This window comes from Entelurus aequoreus, linkage group LG11 (assembly GCF_033978785.1).
Source record: "Entelurus aequoreus isolate RoL-2023_Sb linkage group LG11, RoL_Eaeq_v1.1, whole genome shotgun sequence".
In the NCBI taxonomy this organism is placed as follows: Eukaryota; Metazoa; Chordata; class Actinopteri; order Syngnathiformes; family Syngnathidae; genus Entelurus; species Entelurus aequoreus.
In genome coordinates this window covers 59,997,471-60,018,751 of record NC_084741.1, presented here as the reverse complement: position 1 = coordinate 60,018,751, position 21,281 = coordinate 59,997,471, and the positions used below count along the sequence as shown (strand labels likewise).

Here is a 21,281-nt window from a genome sequence, read left to right as displayed (position 1 = left end):
TTGCCTTCCGGCTCAGCTCCTTCTTCACCACAACGGATCGATACAGCGTCCGCATTACTGAAGACGCCGCACCGATCCGCCTGTCGATCTCACAATCCACTCTTCCCTCAGTCCTGAACAAGACTTCGAGGTACTTGAACTCCTCCACTTGGCGCAGGGTCTCCTCCGCAACCCGGAGATGGCACTCCCCCCTTTTCCGGGGGAGAACCATGGACTCGGACTTGGAGGTGCTGATTCTCAACCCAGTCGCTTCACACTCGGCTGCGAACCGATCCAGTGAGAGCTGAAGATCCTGGCCAGATGAAGCCATCAGGACCACATCATCTGCAAAAAGCAGAGACCTAATCCTGCAGCCACCAAACCGGATCCCCTCAACGCCTTGACTGCGCCTAGAAATTCTGTCCATAAAAGTTATGAACAGAATCGGTGACAAAGGGCAGCTTTGGCGGAGTCCAGTTGCCAATCAGGCATCTGTTTATGCCTGCCTTGCCTGTTCCTCAGTGCTCGAGGATTGACTATGTGAGGAACCCGCATGGCTTGCGGCGGTTGTGACCCCGAGATGCAGGAAACAAGAGGACGACGGGCAAGTAAGAGTTTTTATTATACTCAAAACAAGGAGGAGAAGTCATGCATCCAGCATAAGGTCCCTAACATAGTCCATCCTCGAGCACTGAGGAACAGGCGAGGCAAGCATAAATAGCCGCCTGATTGGCTGCCAATCAGGGACAGGTGAGGGGTTAACGAGCTCTCAGGGAGACAAGCAGGAAGGGGAACAAAAATAAGAGCGTCGACAGGAAACTAACACCAAACAAGGAACCACCACCAGAAGTGAAGTGACAGATCGTCACAAACACACGTCTTTCCTTTTTCTGTGAGTTCTAAATACGGAAAAAAATGCTAGTATGAGGCGGCTAACAATGCAGGTAATAGGGAGTCATTTATTACGCCAATAAAGCCACTTACATGCCGTGACCTGAATATTAACCAAGCTATAGTGACATTATTATTGCAAGAGCTAACGCAGAGGAACTACTGTATTTTCCGTACAATAAGCCGCTACTTTTTTCCCAGGCTTTGAATCCTGCGGCTTATAAAACAGTGCGGCTAATTTATGAGGTTTTCCTCGCTAACGGCCATAATGTTTTGTATTCAACAAATAGGTATCGTACAACACCGACAGAGACACTAAAACGGTGTGTTATTGTTTGTGCTATGGCGGCATCTTTTGGACGAGTTCGCTCACTGCAGGTGCAATGTGTTTCCTGTTTAGTTCTTTCAACTGGAAGTATTCGTCTATAGCACAGGTGTCAAACTCAAGGCCCGGGGGCCAGATCTGGCCCGCCACATCATTGTATGTGGCCCGCGAAGCCTAGGAAAAGTGTGTGTTAATAAAATACTTCTTTTTTTTTTTTAAATGCAAATAATTATTTTGATTTTGACAGGAAAAAAAATGCTTCTTTTAAACAGTATCTAATCATGCCAAATATTACTTTATTATATAGTGTATTACAAAAATATGTTAGTAAAGACAAAAATAAACAGTTGAATATTTGCTTGTCACCTTTACGGATGATGTATCCATTCATTTGTACATGAAAAAAATCAAATAATTAAGTGCATGGGCAATAATGTAATAATATGAGCGGGTTACTGGTACACATTTATATCAATGTTGTCAAATTTTTTTATTTTTTTATTTATCACAGGTTATTGCCCGCATGCATAATTTAAATTACTTCAAAAAAAGTGGCCCTCTAGAGGCAACCATTACTGTGATGTGGCCCTCAATAAAAATGAGTTTGACACCCCTGGTCTATAGTGTTTCTGCTCGCAAGGATTTTTCATTCATCACTCCAAGCACGTGTGTAAGTTTTACAATATATCTAAAACATTTCATACTTACTAAACCGTCCAATGTGTGATGTCTGAGTGTTTTTATGCATATTTGTACGTGCTATTGTAATGTAATTAAGCTAGAGTTGTTAGCATTAGCAAATATGCTAACACATTTACAAGTGTCCGTGCTAGTATGATTAACTTAAAATGGCATTCTTTTCATCGTGGAGTTATTGAGTCTGTTTAGCCGATTGGTAGCAGCTAGTGTGTTTATGACGATGACTTCTGTTTTGTTTGATCAGACGTTTTACTGCCGCGTGACAGGCACCATTTGGAAACAATTAATGTATGTAAATAAACATTTACAAAATCTTTCGTATCGGTATACATCTGTGGCTTATAGTTTATATGTAAAAATATTTATTTATTTTAAAATTTGGTGGGTAGGACATAAATCCCTCTATAACAGTGGTTCTTAACCTTGTTGGAGGTACTGAACCCCACCACTTTCATATGTGCATTCACCGAACCCTTCTTTAGTGAAATATAAAAAATTAAAAAAAATTAAAATTCAAGACAAAGTTATATGTTTTTGGTAACACTTTAGTATGGGGAACATATTCTAAGTAACAAATACTTAATTTAGAGTTACAAACCCCGTTTTTATATGAGTTGGTAAATTGTGTTAGATGTAAATATAAACGGAATACAATGATTTGCTAATCATTTTCAACCCATATTCAGTTGAATATGCTACAAAGACAACATATTTGATGTTCAAACTGAAAAAAAACCTTTTTTTTTTTCAAATAATCATTAACTTTAGAATTTGATGCCAGCAACACGTGACAAAGAAGTTGGGAAAGGTGGCAATAAATACTGATAAAGTTGAGGAATGCTCATCAAACACTTCTTTGGAACATCCCACAGGTGAACAGGCAAATTGGGAACAGGTGGGTGCCATGATTGGGTATAAAAGTAGATTCCATGAAATGCTCAGTCATACACAAACAAGGATGGGGCGAGGGTCACCACTTTGTCAACAAATGTGTGAGCAAATTGTTGAACAGTTTAAGAAAAACCTTTCTCAACCAGCTATTGCAAGGAATTTAGGGATTTCACCATCTATGGTCCGTAATATCATCAAAGGGTTCAGAGAATCTGGAGAAATCACTGCACGTAAGCAGTTAAGCCCGTGACCTTCGATCCCTCAGGCTGTACTGCATCAACAAGCGACATCAGTGTGTAAAGGATATCACCACATGGGCTCAGGAACACTTAAGAAACCCACTGTCAGTAACTACAGTTGGTCGCTACATCTGTAAGTGCAAGTTAAAACTATCCTTTGCAAGGCGAAAACCGTTTATCAACAACACCCAGAAACGCCGTCAGCTTCACTGGGCCTGAGCTCATCTAAGATGGACTGATACAAAGTGGAAAAGTGTTCTGTGGTCTGACTAGTCCACATTTCAAATTGTTTTTGGAAACTGTGGATGTCGTGTCCTCCGGACCAAAGAGGAAAAGAACCATCCGGATTGTTATTTGCGCAAAGTTGAAAAGCCAGCATCTGTGATGGTATGGGGGTGTATTAGTGCCCAAGACATGGGTAACTTACACATCTGTGAAAGCACCATTAATGCTGAAAGGTACATACAGGTTTTGGAGTAACATATGTTGCCATCCAAGCAACGTTACCATGGACGCCCCTGCTTATTTCAGCAAGACAATGCCAAGCCACGTGTTACATCAACGTGGCTTCATAGTAAAAGAGTGCGGGTACTAGACTGGACTGCCTGTAGTCCAGACCTGTCTCCCATTGAAAATGTGTGTGGCGCATTATGAAGCCTAAAATACCACAACGGAGACCCCCGGACTGTTGAACAACTTAAGCTGTACATCAAGCAAGAATGGGAAAGAATTCCACCTGAGAAGCTTCAAAAATGTGTCTCCTCAGTTCCCAAACGTTTACTGAGTGTTGTTAAAAGGAAAGGCCATGTAACACAGTGGTGAACATGCCCTTTCCCAACTACTTTGGCACGTGTTGCAGCCATGAAATTCTAAGTTAATTGTTATTTGCAAAAAAAAATAAAGTTTATAAGTTTGAACATCAAATATCTTGTCTTTGTAGTGCATTCAATTGAATATGGGTTGAAAAGGATTTGCAAATCATTGTATTCCGTTTATATTTACATCCAACACAATTTCCCAACTCATATGGAAACGGGGTTTGTATTTGGTTAGGGTTAGGGCCAGGGTTAGAGGGTTAGGGTTATAATAAGGCTGTGCCGAATAAGGCCTTAATAAGTACTTAATAATGACTAGTTAAGAGCCAATATGTTATTAATTTGCATGTTAATAAGCAACTAATTAATAGTGAATATGTTCCCCATACTAAAGTGTTACCATGTTTTTTTTTACTGGTGCACAAAATGAACCGTGCATGAACATCACCTTGTTCAAACAACAAAACCAACACAGTGCATAAACTCACAACAAATTACACACCTGCAAATCAGTCAGCTGTTGCCGTATCCGTTATACGCAGATAGGGACAAGTTTTTAGGTTTATAGAGGGCTTTATAGGCGGAATAGATCGTATTCCCATTACTTGCATTGTTAGCCATCTCTTGCTAGCAGTTTTGTTATGATCCGTTGCTCCGGATCATGTTTTGTTTAGTTTTTGACTACCTTAGTCCTGTTTCAGCACACCTGGTTTGTGTTTTGGTTACCATGGGTGCTGATTAGTTTCACCTGCCTCTGATTAGTGTTTTCAGATGCTCACCTGCTGCTGGGCACTTATCAGCAAGCTACTTATTTCTGTTTTTCGCCACACTCAGTCTGGCTGTCTTATTTGCTTCCTGCAACAGTTATGTCGCTGAACTTATTTGATTCCTGAGCTAAGCTTCGCCATTTGGTTTGCCTGTTTCTATGCTAAGCTTTCGCACTTGCTCTTTCCTTAGCTTCTCCCGTGCTATCGGCAATAAATCATTGTCTCACCTGCACCTTGCCTACGGAGGTTCCGTCTGCATCATGGGAAAACGACTCCACACAATAAAATGCGACCCCCTCGTGACAAGTTTTATACTATTTAGAACGCGCAGAAATGTGAAAGACGGGTTCCTGTCTCACATAAGGATTGTGGATGATGGGGAAAATTCCCAAAAAGTCTAGTTTTCCTTCAAACACCATACTTCCATTAAAAAAAAAATAAACACATAGGAGAAATGATGGAATCAAATATTAATACGTGAATTGAAATGTGTTCAGTTATCATTCAGCTCTCACAAAGTCTGCAGCATCTAAGACACAGTCTACACAATTATACTATTCTGCAATATTGTTCAACACAAATTGCAACAAAGAACACAGCAACAAAAGGCTTTGGCTCGGAAATGTGTTGCCGTAGTTGGTAATGGATGTTGGAAATAAACAGCAAGTCACCTATTGAAACATCAACAGCAAATATTTAAAGTAAAGCAGTACTTGTAGGATATTATCTTTGAAATCATTTTATTATTATTCAATTCAAGTAGTTATGATTAAAAATGGTGCTTTTTGGTTCAATTGATCTGTGAGTTATTGTGCAACTTATAAAGCTAAACTACATACAGAAACATGATAAATGAATCTCTTATTGTGTGATTTCTCAGTTAAACCCACCTTGCAATGCTTTGTTTTACTAGTTTATACTGTAGTTGTCATGAAAGACACATAGTCTGTTCAAAGCAGGGTTAATGCAGATCACTTTCAGTCAAGTCTTGAGATACTACTTGAAAACACAATGTTGTGACTAAATATATTTCTAACATATGTCGCATTAATTGGCATCTTTTTAAATATGTGTTGTTTTGTCTTTCCTGAAAGTGAACTGTAAGTAGCTGATGGGTGATGACTGATGGCTGTGGCATTGCTGAGAAGATAGGTTGTGAATGTTGGGGAGAAGGTAGAGTGGAAAGTGGAAGGCATACAGTAACACACGGGAATTCAGACAAACCAAATACTAACAGTACAAATGCAACATTCAGCAGAGCAGCACAGATAAGAGTGAAGTAACATACAAAGTGCAGCCATTAAAGCAAAAATAATGGATAACTGTTTCGACTCTCCTGGACAAAAGCTTAAAAGCAGGGGGAATTATAAAAGTATTCCGATTTTGCACTACAGTGGATTGTAACCACAGTGAAAGTTGAGCCTAAAAATGTAAACAAAAACGAAAAAATATTTCACAGATTTTAAGTCAAGGCTATTCTTAATCGACTGATCAGACGTTTAAGACCATAGCCTTAAAAAGTACCAATCTTCTAGCATAAATTGGCAGCTGGTTATGTGAAAATGTAGAGTTGGAGTGTTGTACTGTTGAAAGACCCCGCCATTGCAGACTGTTACCACCACACAACCTGGAGCTTCATCTTTAAGCTCTTTTCTCGCAGGTGCCGTCTTATTCTTATTGGACTGCAATCAGCATCAGTAAGGGTCTTAATGTAGGGTTTAGGATAAGCCTGTGTCTTCACAGACAATCCCGTCAGATCCGCAGGTTTAGCGCAGGTGAACAACACTGCCTAACGGCCTCTAACCTCTGCAACAATTGATATTGTGACCTCTTGTGTACCTCTAGCAGTCGGTCCGTATAGATCACAGGTTGCAAGGTAAAGTCACCTCTCGAGACCACACACATCTTGACATAAATGGTCAAGTTCCATTCATTATCATTATTAACATGATGTGAATCAATACCTTTGATTCTTCTTGCTGTCTGCAGATATTTGATCATTTGCTCGTACTGTACATATAGTTGCTGTGTACAGTTCCCCAAACGTGTAGTTCGTCCAATCATTGTTCATATCATATTGCCACACCAGTAGCAACGGAGCGTTACAAGAGAATTGCTTATGCCACGTTCAAAGACAGAAACGCTGCCTTTGCCATCAGGGACCACGGCAGTGTGAATATCTGAAAGTGGCATTCAAACTAGATTATATTACAGATTTGACTTTTCAAGGCAACGGTCTTAAAATTTTAACAATATTTTAAATACAGTTTTCAATCAATTCAGGTCTAATCGTCTTTTTGCATTTTGATGCTCTTCTTACAATCTTGACTACTTTTAATTTTCCCCCTTTATGTTCAGGATTGTATTTTCTTACCTACTCCTTTAACAATCACTTGAGTATAGCAATTCCACTAGTTCTACTCCTTTCTGGGATGTGTTTTTGTAGACCAGTCGCACTGCTATTATCATAATGTGTTTTGACTCAACACCTACTAGATACTGAGACTTACTTGGATCCTGCTGTGAATTCAATTTGATTATGGGGACATTGTATTAGCTGTGTAAGCTACTCTTGCTCTCGACCTATTAATACATTTGTTCTTGACATACTTTAGTCAAAAAGGAATACTCTCTTATGACCAGAATAAAAGGGGTCATCGTTGATTGGCTATTACTCAGAATAGCTGTGGTCTGAAAGTTGAAAGTAGCTTTTAGGGACTGGGGAGTTCGCTAAAAGTGTCCCTTTTTGAACTTCGACCTAGGCAAATTTGAGCTGTCCCAGTAGGCTCAAGACATTGAAACAACGTTGAGAACTGGTTGAATTGAGGTCCTGACATTGCGCAACTCAAACCTAACGTTGAAACAAAAGGCTTTTTGATGGCGTTTAATCAATGGTGGGTTCTGATGTTGATTTAACCATTGAATCTTGGTCATTTTACAACCAATATTTTACAACAGAAATACAACATTGACACAACATACTTTTTGACGACTTCAGGTTGTGACGTTGATTAGACCATTAAAATTTGGTCATTTCCAAACCAAGAAATTTGTCTCAATTAACAAATAGAACTATTTTGCAATGTTGTTTCAAAGTCAGTTTTTTCCATACCATAGGATTATAAGGCGCACTTTTGATGGATGCTCTATTTTTTATTTTTTTTCATATATTAGGGCCTATTAAAGGACTCACATTATTTATTTTTTTATTCTAAATTGAAAACACTTCCTTGTGGTCTACATAACATGTAATGGTGGTTCTTTGGTCAAAATGTTGCATAGATTATGTTTTACAGATCATCTTCAAGCCGCTTTCTGACAGTCGCTTCAGGATGCGCCGTTTTGTAGGCGGTCTTATTTACGTGGCTCATCTTCGACAGCGTCTTCTCCCCGTCATCTTTGTTGTAGCGGTGTAGTGTGCAAGGACGGGAGTGGAAGATGTGTCAAAAGATGGAGCTAACTGTTTTAATGACATTCAGACTTTACTTAAATCACTAACGGAGCAGCATCTCCTCATCCGGAAACAACCACACCGGAAATGTGTCCCGTGAAAAAAACGTCCGACCGAAACTGTAATAACTAAAGTTCCTTGAGTGAATAATGTAAACTCACTACACCGGTATGTTTTAGTGCTTTCATGGCGAGTTCACTGACAGATATACATGTAAGTAAGAACTTTACACTTCTTTATATTAGAAATGGTAACAGCGGAGGATGAATGTCCCATAACAAGAAGATAGAGAAAAAGCAGAAGCTTATCAACTACGGCGTCGCCATGTACTACAAAGGCGGAATCGCACAATTTTCCAGGATTTACGCAGATCCCAAATACAGATCAGAAGGTACCAGAAGGTAAGAAAAGTTGCTTTTGCTGAATATTGAGAAACAAAACGCCAGATATTATGTCTTACCTTATACACACGCCATAATAATACTCGTATGTTAAATGCGCCAACAATCCTTCAAGCGGTGCGGCTTCATAGCTTACCAAAGTCGTACTAAAACCTGTTGATAGATTTTTGAGCGCCGTGTGTAATGTTATACATTTTCAATGGAACATATAACATTTTGGTGTTGTTTACTTGAGTCATATTGCCATCATAGTGCAATCTACACTTATCTCTTATGTTTGACTGCCATCTACTGGTCACACTTATCATTACACCATGTACCAAATAAAATTGCTTCGAGGTGGGTGAGCTCAACGAAACGTATTTCTTACATTAGGCGCACCGGATTATAAGGCGCACTGTCGAGTTTTGAGGGGAAAAAAATATTTTAAGTGCGCCTTATAGCCCGGAAAATACGCTATGTATAATCAACGTTGTATCAATGTCTTGTGCCTGCTGGGATAGTGTGTGTGCACAGAATCAAGTTAAAGTACGATCAAACCTACACATTTTCCAGTTTTAGTAGTATTCATTCAGATATATTTTCCTCCATTTTATATATATTATTTTTTATTTATTTATTCATTTATTTTACTTATTTAATCAGTGCAATAATAGTGCATGGTCACCACTGCCTAGTTTCTCTTATTATATTCTTATTTTTACTGTTATATTTTTATTGTTATTGTTGCTTTTTATTTTTATTCTTATTGTTATATTTTCTATTTTATTTCCATTTCTACCCCCATTATTTATTTTTTACTTTTTAAATTCGATCTCAATTCTGTACACTGCTGCTGGAATTTTAATTTAAAATTAAAATTCCAGCAGCAGTGTAGTTTCTAGCAGTGCCTAGTTTCTCTTGTTATATTCTTATTTTTACAGTTATATTTTTATTCTTATTGTTGCTTTTTATTTTTATTCTTATTGTTATATTTTTTTTATTTTATTTCCATTTCTACCCCCATTATTTATTGTTTACTTTTTAAATTCGATCTCAATTCTGTACACTGCTGCTGGAATTTTAATTCAAAATTAAAATTCCAGCAGCAGTGTAGTTTCTAGCAGTGCCTAGTTTCTCTTGTTATATTCTTATTTTTACTGTTATATTTTTATTCTTATTGTTGCTTTTTTATTTTTATTCTTATTGTTATATTTTCTATTTTATTTCCATTTCTACCCCCATTATTTATTTTTTACTTTTTAAATTCGATCTCAATTCTGTACACTGCTGCTGGAATTTTAATTTCCCTGAGGGAACTCTCTTGAAGGAATCAATAAAGTTCTATCTCTCTATCTATCTATCTATCTATCTATCTATCTATCTATCTATCTATCTATCTATCTATCTATCTATCTATTTGTATACGTTATTTTATTAATTCATTAATGCATTTATTTTTTTATCTACTTTTTACTTTAAAAACTGGGGAATAGTCGCTCCACTCTACTTTATGTGAACGTGGACATATGGTGACTGAACGTTTACATTTCTTATTAGGAGTCTGCAGTTAGAGGCTGCCACCCACACTTGTTACCTGAGGTCAGTCTCTGAGATACTCCGCTGGTGCGAGTCGTCTTCTTTTTCCAGCGAATCTTCATGATGCGGTTCGTGCGTGTTTACTTTGTCCCCCGATCCCTCTCTCTGCCCCTGCACGACCCCCTCCTTATTGGCCCTTGTCCCATCCCCTCCGCCTCTCCCGCCTGCCTCTTCCTCTTCTAGTACTTCAACTAAATGCTCATCCCCCTCCCGAGACTGGCTCCTTGATCGCAAAAGGCTGTAGATGGAGACAGAAGCGAGACAGCGGCACATGCACAGCAGAAAGAAAAACCAAACAAAGCATGAGAAATGTCAACAAGTGGAGAAAGAAAGCCAAACACACATAAATATCGCAGCCAAGATCAAAAGCGGACTGATCCAAAAAAAAAAAAACTGAGGACATGAAAGCAGACTTACAGCAATGTCATGCAAAATAATTGTTTTCCTCTCAAGTGAGAAACACCAAAATGAAGACTGCGTTTGATGTTTCCTAGAATGTGAACAGACATGGACAAGATTCCCCCGCAGCTAAATATCAGCAGAGTTCAGCCATTTGGTTCCGGGTTTCTGGACAGCAGAGCCAAATCTGAACTCATCAAGGGGAGATTTTCCTTTAAAGGTAACCTTGTGCAAACAATTTCAATGCTGAAAATGTCTGCACGCGGGAGCGTAAATGGGAATAAATCCAAATTCAGCTGTGGGGTATTTGTCCATTTCTGGCTTCATAGTGAAACAAAGTGTATCCCTCATTAGAGACCATCCTACCGGATCTTGCGGTTTCCTTGTGGCCTTTCAGACTGGACAGACATGTAGCTCGTGCCGCTGAACCGAGAGGCACTACTGGTTCTCGACACAGCGGACACGTCGCTTACATCACTGTCCGATGACTTGGCGGACAGGTTATCTGAGCCCCGTGGATCTCTGCCGGAATGCTAAAGCCAAGACAAAGACGGTATAAAAAAAAAAAAAAGCATACGGTCAACTTTGTAACGGTGTTCATTAAAACAGTTTGTACACAATACACATACACAAATACAGTACATACCTACACACTCAAAGTTCGTACATCCGGACGCACATTAACTGTACAAACGTACTTATACACATACTGTACATACACATTTAGTGTACAAACAAACATATACACATACTGTACATATACAGTCACTGTACAAACATACATATACACATACTGTACATATAATCACGTTTCATCAAACATATATTAACGTTGTTGCCCTAGGGAAAACTGGGTAACACATGGCACACTGACAAAGCTTAACCTATTGTTACTATAACAATCTACAAGGTTAATACAGTTTGCTTTTCTTTCTTCCCCTCCATTTATCTGCTTTCTTTTGTATTTCAAGTTATCATTACATATAAGTATTGTTGCATATGAACACTTGTATTGTTGATAATAAAGGTAATTCTTGTTATTATTCATTATCAATAGTGCTATTTCTATTGGTATTTGTATTGTTCCATTTGTAGTGTAATAATGCTCATTGTCATTTCTGTGTTATTAATTTTTATTTCACTAACTGCTTCTTTGCTATCACTTTTACCATCATATTTGTACATATCCTATTCACTGATGCTGTTCTGTTGTTGTTGTTATTGTCATTGTTGTGTTTGTTGTTGTCTCTCTGTCTTATCCCCCTCTTGTCCCCGCAATGTCCCCCTCTGTCTTCCTTTCTTTCTCTTTCTATCCCCTCCTGCTCTGGCCCGGCTGCACCAAATAATAATATAAATCCATTTAATAAAGTCAAATACAAATAAGGCAACAAGAGAAATATCCCACACTTCTCTTTTGTCAAGTAAATCTGTACAGCCGATATGGGCGTCTACATCAACAATATGATTTGCCTGAGTAGCTAGACAGGACAAAAAAATGAAAAAAATAAACAAATAAATAAATGAAAATTAAAAAAAAAACATTTTGTATGATATCTGAACCATTTCTGGTATGCTAAGGAATAACAAAAATAAGTCTTCTTTGGTAACTCTGAACATTGTTTAGTCAGTGGCACTTCCGAGAAGGATATTATTCAACAGACAAGGATAACCTAGAAGCTCATCAGCTTTTTACACCCAACAGAGCACACTCGCTGCCTGTAGTGTGAGAGTTTTTCATAACACAGACTTTAAAAGGAAAGCCGTGCAGCCACGCTTGTGTTCATCCCAGAGCGTGGAGCAAGACAGCAACGCTCAAGCCAAGCTTTATAGTAGTAAACATTTAACTCTGCAAACTCTCAATGCCACATTCCTTGACTTTAATAGAACTGAAGAGATAGTTCAACACAATAGCTAAAGAACACAGAGTTTGTCTTTTAGCTTCAATGTGTATCTTAGATGAAACATGGCCCAACAAAAATGCACCTCCCGTTGTCTAAAAGTGGAGGTGTACAGTACTTTTCCTGCCCCAAAAATCTAGTGCACAAGTGCCATACAGACATTGCTCAAAAATATTTTTCCCTTTTTTAAAAAGCATATTCCACATGTTTTTGGCCAAAATCAAGTGTTTAATTAACGTTAATTTATATGTATGATTTGTCTTATTTTCTATTATTATGTTGTGGCGATCAATAAAGTCCCTCCAAACGGGACTTCCGTTTCCGGTTTAAGGGTGACAATGCTAACGTGGCTAGTCTTGGCACTAATGCATCTTCACCGTGACAATCACAAGTTGACCAACTTTTTGATGGACTTCGTCTTCAACTTCTGCCCCGTCAATAACACAACTCCACATTGGTGAGACTTTGACTCGAGTGATATCGAAAGACAACAGCGGTACGTAGCGTTGGACATTAGTGTGGTATTCAGGCTAACTGAGACTGCTATTAGTTTCGTTTAGTCTTTATTTGAAGGGACAATGCACAGAAACATTAAGCTCAAAGACTGATATGTTCTGCAACAGATTATAGCTAAATAGCTCATTTCCATCTGCAGTCCCTGGTTACCTAAATTATAGATATACAAAAATCGTGCAATAAAATTACAACAATACACTTATACTATAGCATGTAATCAAATTAAGAAATGTCATAAAATGCACTTTCATTGACACATACTTATTATACATTACAACCACACCTCATTCACATCATCACAATATATGCTCTTGTTCACATCTGTCATCATTTGTACAAACAACCATGATTTTAACAGACACACCTTATAACATAATGTTCTCATGCATAAATATAATAAGTTGACATGTCAAACATAGTGCCCACCTCAGTAACCGTGTGAGCAGCTTTGATTGCTCCAAAGCCACTTTTTAACTTCAATTGTGAATGAAGGGTAATCTGTTAGACTTTTCAAGTTTGTTGTGAGGTCGTTCCATTCCTTTATCGCTTTATATGAAAAGGCTGATTGTGCAAAAGAGGTTTTACATCTGGGTACGCTACACTGCCCCCTGGTGGAGGCTCGTGTGTTTCTAGTTGTCACAGCAGATGTGAACTGGACAAAGTGCTTAAGTGGTGCTGGTGCAGTGTTATTTAGGATTCGATGGGCCATTCGTATTGATGCTAATCTTTGAATGTTAGCAACATTTAACAGTCTATATTTTTGGAGAACTAAACAGTGATGGTGGTGTTGTGGTTTTCGGTCAAGGATTTTGAGCGATTATTTGTGCAAAGTTTCCAATATTAGCTATTTGATAATAGCTAATAGCAAAATAATAATATAAATCCATTTAATAAAGTTAAATACAAATAAGGCAACAAGAGAAGTATCCCACACTTCTCTTTTATAAAGTAAATCTGTGCAGCAAATATGGGCATCTACATCAAATATATATGATTTGCCTGAGTAGCTGGAAAGGACAAAAAAATAAAATAAAATGTTTAAAAAAAGCTATCGGATGAACTCTCTTGATTCAAGACGCACTTAATCTTCGACATAAATAACAGCTTTGGTGTGAGCTTTTTGGAATGACAAGGCAGGACACGCAATGCTAGCAAGACGGAATGCCACAAACAAAGCTAATGATCGTAGTTGTGACTATTTACCAAATTTTTGCAGAGCAGCTTAGACCTGTGGCATCACTACATGGAACACCACTTCTAACTTAGAGGAATTACCTAGAACCATCCCATCTTACAAAGTATTTCAACGTCGTGGCCGTGTTTTAGTGTCTGGATGATGCTTTGAGGATCCTCCGGGCTACCAGTGAATTCTGAGCTGTACAGTAGAACACACTCAAGGCTACTATATTGGGTGAAACGAGTGTAAAGGTGACTATATGGGTGTTATTTAATTGTATGAGGGCTCCAATAATGTTAAAAACAAAAAAACATATTTTGAAGGCCGTAAACACATTTACAATGTGAAGGCAGTAAAATGCATTTCTCTCACAGAAATGAATTTTCCACGGTCATGTCCAGTACCAATTAACTAAGACTGCAGTGCATATACGAACATGTTTTACCTTGTGGTAGTCCTGCTCGAGTCGTGAGTCGGAGCCAGCTCCCTGCTTGTACTTGTTCATCTTCATCTTCATCTGCCTGGTCCTTTCCTCCATGTCCATACCTGAGCCCAGAATGGAATATTTCAGACAGAAATCAAGTACTGCGTAAAATGCCTGGTGTGGTGAAACATATCTAAAAGTTAGGGACAAGCTTCCGCTGTAGAATTAGGCTCTGGTCAGAAGCCCACTCTTCGTAGAGAACAACTGCATTTACATGATCGACCAGATAAACCGCGATCCTACAAATCAACTGACACAATACTCGACTCCAATTAAACAGCTCATTTTTTCATTGCACCTTCAGACTACCACTGTTTTCTCTTAAATCAATTTAGATCATGGTGCTGTGTTTCATAGTGCACTACACAGACAGAGTCAGCACGTACACTCAAGACATTACATGCTAAATAATTACACCTGTAACGTGAAACTAAATGAAAATGCAGCACAAGTCCACATCTAATCCCTTCTGCTCTACTGATGGCAATGATAATAATGCAGATGACATGCGCCTCATACACTAGGCCCACTTTTGCACGCACACACACTCACACAAAAAGAACAGCAAAAGAACGCAAAGCAAAGAGATGCGTATTGACTTTTCTCACAGAAATTAGACTGGTCTCCTGCCAAATTGTTAACTTTTACAGCAGTCATAGTCAATTCTTACAGTTGTGGTTAACAAACACTGGTGGTGATAGTCAACACATTATAGTGATGAATGTTTCTGAGGTTAAAGTCTACATGTCACTGCAGACAGTGTTTTTAAAAGTAGCTTGGCATCATTACTCTTGCCTGTATAGCGTGGCGCTGTGGGTAATGGGTTCCATGTTCGATCCCCGTCATTGCCGTTGTGTCCTTGGGCAAGACACTTCACCCTTGCTCCCAGTGCCGCTCACAATGTGAATGAATGTTTTGGTGGCGCTTACGTCAGTCTACCCCAGGGCAGCTGTGGCTACAAATGTAGCTTACCACCACCAATGTGTAAATGTGGAGTGAATAATGGGCTCACACTTCTCTGTGAGCGCCTTGAGTGTCTAGTCCAGGGGTGTCAAACTCATTTTAGATCGGGGGCCAAATGGAGAAAAATCTACACCCAAGTGGGCCGGACTGGTAAAATCACGGCACGATAACTTGAAAATAAAGACAACTTCAGATTGTTTTCTTTGTTTAAAAACAGAACAAGCACATTCTGAAAATGTACAAATCATAATGTGTTTTTGTTTGTTTTTTTTACACTTACATGTTGCGGTTAATAGTGTTCTATCTTTATTTGTCGTTATTTATACTTTCTGAATAAATTATGTGATAATGTTCATCAGTCAACTCATTGGTGTTCATTTTCAATCTATCAAGATAAAAAAAATAATATCAAAATCAAATTACAGGATGTTATTTATGTAGTTTGCTCATTTTCTTCGACTGGTGCACTAACATCATGTGGTTTATTTTTAAAAAATATGTAGCATCATCTACAAAGATGCAAAGAATTGATTTTGCGACATCTAGTGGACACATTTAGAACAGCAGTTTCTTTCATTCCAAAATTTCGGCTCATTTTTATACTTAGCAAACTCATCCCGCATGCCGGATAAAACTTTTTTGCGGTCGTGATCCGGCCCGCGGACCGTACGTTTGACACCACTGGACTAATCGATAGAAAAGCACTATATAAATCTAATCCATCATTATTATTATTTTTATTACAGAGAGAGTGAGGGGTCAAATAATACAGCGACATCGATACATTGTGAAACAGAGGGTCTGATTTACTAAGATACAAACACCACGCGGTAAACAGCATGTACAATTTATAAGATAGCGTGCACTGTCAGTAGGCGGGTTGCGTGTGATTTACTAAGACTGCGTGTGCCAAACACTCACTGAGACGTCATTTACCCATCATTTAAGTGACTCAAACTATTTTAAATCTGTTTAGCCAGTGGCTTATCACTGAGTAAGATTCTAGAATATTGATTAATATTAATAATAGTGCTTAAAAATTTCTGTTATATGTTATTTTTCTGTTAAAGCGGCTATGTAAAATGTATATGTGTGGTGGAAAAAGTACTGTAATGTGACTGACTATAATGTCATCTAACTAAAAAGGGATCTATTATGCAAAACAAACGCTTCTTACATGTTGGTACAGGTTTTTGTGTATTTGGGATCCTCATAAACCCCCAAAATGTGAAATCAAACCATGGTGGAATGGCGGATATATTTATAAAATAATCTTGCCTTTTCCCATAATTGCTGTTTGTAATTTGAGACATTAGTGACCTATTTTGCCCGAGTTACATCAGTGACTATCTCCATTTATGGTAGAGGTTGACTCGAAGAGTTTTGTGCGAGTCCGACATTTTTATCTAGTTGTAGTCCAAAGATATAGTTTATAAGTTTCTTATTTTTTCTCAATCTTCTTGTTGTGGGGCAGACTGGCTCGTACATGCACATGCATGCTAAAATCTTCCGCTGTTGCCATTTCTAATACAAAGTAGCATATAGTTCTAATTTACATCTGTCAGTAGACTTGATATGGAAGCACAAAAAATTACAACATGGCTAACGTGTAGAGTCAGAGTCGAAGCGGCTTGGCCTGGAGGAGGACTCCGGCACATAAATGAGACCCGCCCACAAAACAGCGCATTCTAACATTCTGAGGTGACGGTCAGAAAGCAGCTTGAAGATGGTCTGTAAAACATAATCTATGCACAACTTTGACCAAAGCACCACCTTTACATGTTATGTAGACCACAAGGAAGTGTTTTAAATGTAGAACAAAATCATACAATGACCCACTTAAAAGTTTTAACCTGACAAAATACTGTACAACAGTGGTCCCCAACCAGTCAGTGACACATTTGCTTCCAGGCTGCACAGAGACATTAAATAACCGCATTTTCTCCTACTTAACTATCGCCAGTCCCACCAGACACACCAATAAGCTTGATCATAGATGTATTATACAACTCCTGATACAAAGTCCCCATTTGCTATATATTTGTTACATCTTTGTTACATGGGACAATGCACCTTCATTAACATATAAAATGTAAAAGTGCCAAATCATTGCCAAAAGCTAGGTTTCATCTGCAGTCCGCAGCAGGTTGATGACCTAAGATCTGGGCAGATCAGGAACAAAGTGACCATAGTAGTTAAAGTGCATAAGGCAGATGGAGAAGTGCTAAATTGTTGCATATAATAATTGTGCTGAAGGAAGTAAATACACATCTTCTTTGGCCTAGTAAGTTAAAGTGCTTGTATTATAGCACATAGTCCTATAACATGATTACTTAGCAATAACAGATGTATTTACCCATGGAAAATTGGACCGAAAAAAGCTAACATTAGTGTATATACGTATGAAATATTGCACAAAATATAAATACATAACTTTTAGAATGGAAATAGAAATCCACAGAAATCTATTGGAACTAATGGCAAGTATTATTATATATCCATGCTCTTGTCCTTGAATGTGACATATCACCATCAGATACTAAAGCCAAAAACAACTTTAACTTGAAAGTTTTTAACTTTTTAAACTTACTACTAGCAAAAATGAGTGATAAAAAGTCTATGGAGAAGTTTTTTGCCAAAGGAAAAGGCCAGGGGCTCCCACTAATTCAACGTTATAGTGAGTTTTTTCATGTATTCATTTTTCATGCACTTATTTGCTATATTTATCTGCCACACGTGAAAGGCCGGTCCGTGAAAATAACGCCTACATTAAACCGGTCCCTGGTGCAAAAAAAGGTCGGGGACCCCTGCTGTATACAACTTTTGACAATATTCCCACTGCAGAAATCCACTTCCAACTCATCTTTTGCCGCCACTTTTCACCAACGGATGTACGATTTATTTTCTTTCCTCCTTTGTTCTAAAAAAAATACTTCCTGATATAGTCTCCTCCACAATGGAAATGTGTTTGTCGTCTATTTCTTTTGTCACAGTTACAAGGTTTAGAAATAAATCGCCTTGTTATACATGTCCACTGCAGAGGGCGCTGGCGGTCAGGAAGATAAAACAGTGTCTTACAATATATACTCCAACAAGAGAATCACAGTGTTGTGACAATAGCATGCTTTCTTTTAGCTGAAGCCACACAGTTGTGTAAAAAAAAGCAGGAAAAAAAAGCAAGAAGCCACAAGCATCATAACAAGAATAATTCAAAGTGCAAAAACGTGAGTAAAGCGTACAAGACGAATGAGTTGATTGGAGGTGGGTGGTAGGGCAAGCCAGGAGAAATTGTAGGTGAGGCAGAACATTTGAGCAGAAAGAAGATGAAAGAAAGACAGACCTGAGTTCGTCCCACTAGGTAAGGCCGAGTCTTCTGGGATCACGTCCAAAATGGACAGACAGACAGAGGACAGGAAGATGGGCGTGAGAGGATGCAAGAAGGGGTTTGGAGTGAAGACAGAGAGAAAGCAACACCACCACAGAAAAGACCCCGTTTGGAGGGCGGGGGTGAGAGGAGGATGAAGGGTTAGGGCAAAGGGGACACAACACAACAATACCACACAACAATGACAAAACAATGGTCAACAGCAAACATACAAGATTCAAAGAAAAATCACAGAGCGCAACAACAACAACAACAACAACACAAAAAAACTCCAGCATGGGCACAGTGCAAAGTCAAATAGATCAAGAGAGAGTTAGGCCGGAAGAGGCTGAGGTAGATTGTGATTATAAGACGCCAGTAAGGAAGGATGTGGCTCTGGGCTTGAAAAGGAAAAGAAGGCCTGTAATAATTAAGACATGTTAAAGCGCTGGAACACATAGAACGCTGTGCTGGACTCGGAGGAGTGCGGGTAGAAGGAGAGGTCAATTCAGTCTGTATAGGACAGCTTTGTAGAGAGTGGAACATAGCTTTAAAAATAAATATACAGAGCACAAAAGCACAAAGAAATCAAACATTAATATACTGAAAGTAATGTGACAGAAACACATTATCTTTAGGAAAGAAAATTAGTAAAAACATTCACTGCCAGACAGTCTTCAAAATCACACATTTTTAACCCTTTCTGTATTCCCTCCTCACTTTCAGCAACCCTAGAAAATATTTCCTTTGCCTTCAATGAAAAAAATACTACTATGAAAAACCAGTATGACTTATAAGCAAGCACAACTTCATTTCCAGTAGTTCTTGTTCTTCCATCCAAACCTCCTTCCTCGGTGTCACAACCTGTGTCTCATCTGAATATAATCCTGTAGATGATTTATATTAAGCCTAATTGGTTCACCATCCAGGTCAATGATGGCTTGTCATAAGAATTTAACTTTGTGAAACTATGCGCCTTAGCTTTCGTCTCTGTGGGGACGCTAACGTCACTAAAAGATAATGGTCTCTGCAAGTGATGTTCAGTTCACTTCACTTACTGCGTGCTTCTCGTAGATTGGTATAAAATGCTGATGCAGCGACAGTGGTTTAATTAGCACACCTAAGCATGTAAAGTTCTGATGGGTTTTAGTATTTAAAGCAGTCAAACAACAGCTACTACAAATCATAATGTAAAATACTGTAGTAGGTACAATCTATCTATTCCTGTGTTTAAACATGTCTATGGAAGTTCTCATTCATTCAGGTCATTGTATTCTCAGAGCATTCAATCGATCGCAGCTAGACTGTCCATTTTGTTTCGCCTCTCATCTACGCACTTTTCAAAGACTCAGATTAATCAGTCCGATCTATTGAATGCCCTAAGAATGTGTGTGTAAAAAAACATCTACAAGTATGCCTATAAATATTGTCATACATCCAAGTTATTGAGTTCTCTGAGTATTGAATTGATCCCAACTGGACTGTTCAGATTGTCCTGGAAGACATTTTAACTCTCATCTAAGTGCATGCTCACTGACTAAAACAGGGCAGCTTTAGTCTGAGGGCATGGTGCAGGATATAAAGTACACAAGGGGGGACATACTCAAACAAAGAATGGTTTCGGTCTATTGTGGTTCTAAACGACAGCTTTTAAGATACAAGAGGATAGATACTTTGGATTCTGCATCATGCCCTCAGAATAGAGCCGTCCAATCAAAGTATGTGAGCATTAACTGATCAAGCCTGTTTAGATGAGAGAAGGCAATCTGAGCCTTCTAGTTGTGATCGATTCAGTGCCCTAAGAATATCTGCAAGTAAGTAAACAAACTATATATATTTATATATATATATATATATATATATATATATATATATATATATATATATATATATATATATATATATATATATATATATATATATATATATATATATATATATATATATATATATAGTCAAAGTTTCTGTGGTTTATCCGTTATACAGTGCTCAATACCGGGGTAGAGCGGGATATACGTTAGGTCAGGAAAAAACACAGAGGCTATTTCATCCCCGCAAGCCTGTTTTGCAGGTTTCCCTGCTCTTCAGGGGCTTTTCAAAATCCCCTGAAGAGCATATATATATATATATTCCATGCAGCACAGCAACATCATATAGAAAGGCAAGAGAGAGTCAAACAAAGAAAATCCAACCATTCTACTACCTTATAAAACATGGAGCAAGACATAGCACGACTAGCTCCGTATTTTAACAGAGTTGGATCTGAAAGCAATCCAAACAAGTTAGGAAGATCAGAACAAAATGTCACTTTAGTAAAACATTATTTGAACTAGAGAACAATACTCTATTAAAGTGACATTTGGTTTCAAAAGGCAGAATGCACACCCAGACCAACAAACCTGTGATACATAGGGAAGGGTGCGTCCCTCCGTTAGACAGCGAGC

At 38.4% G+C, this 21,281-nt stretch overlaps 1 protein-coding gene across 30 annotated transcripts in view; it reads right to left on the bottom strand.

The window, feature by feature from the left end:
* rims2a (regulating synaptic membrane exocytosis 2a) overlaps positions 1-21,281 on the bottom strand; it is a 305,210-nt gene that overhangs the window by 53,309 nt on the left and 230,620 nt on the right. For 19 of the 30 annotated variants that reach the window (XM_062063652.1, XM_062063653.1, XM_062063656.1 and 16 more), the window contains 3 exons: positions 14,472-14,572; positions 10,802-10,968; positions 10,035-10,274 (listed from right to left, as the gene is read on the bottom strand). In XM_062063652.1, coding sequence (XP_061919636.1) covers positions 10,035-10,274; positions 10,802-10,968; positions 14,472-14,572 — 508 coding nt within the window. The remainder of the gene's footprint in view (positions 1-10,034; positions 10,275-10,801; positions 10,969-14,471; positions 14,573-21,281) is intronic. The other 11 variants (XM_062063671.1, XM_062063676.1, XM_062063655.1 and 8 more) reach the window with 1 other exon arrangement.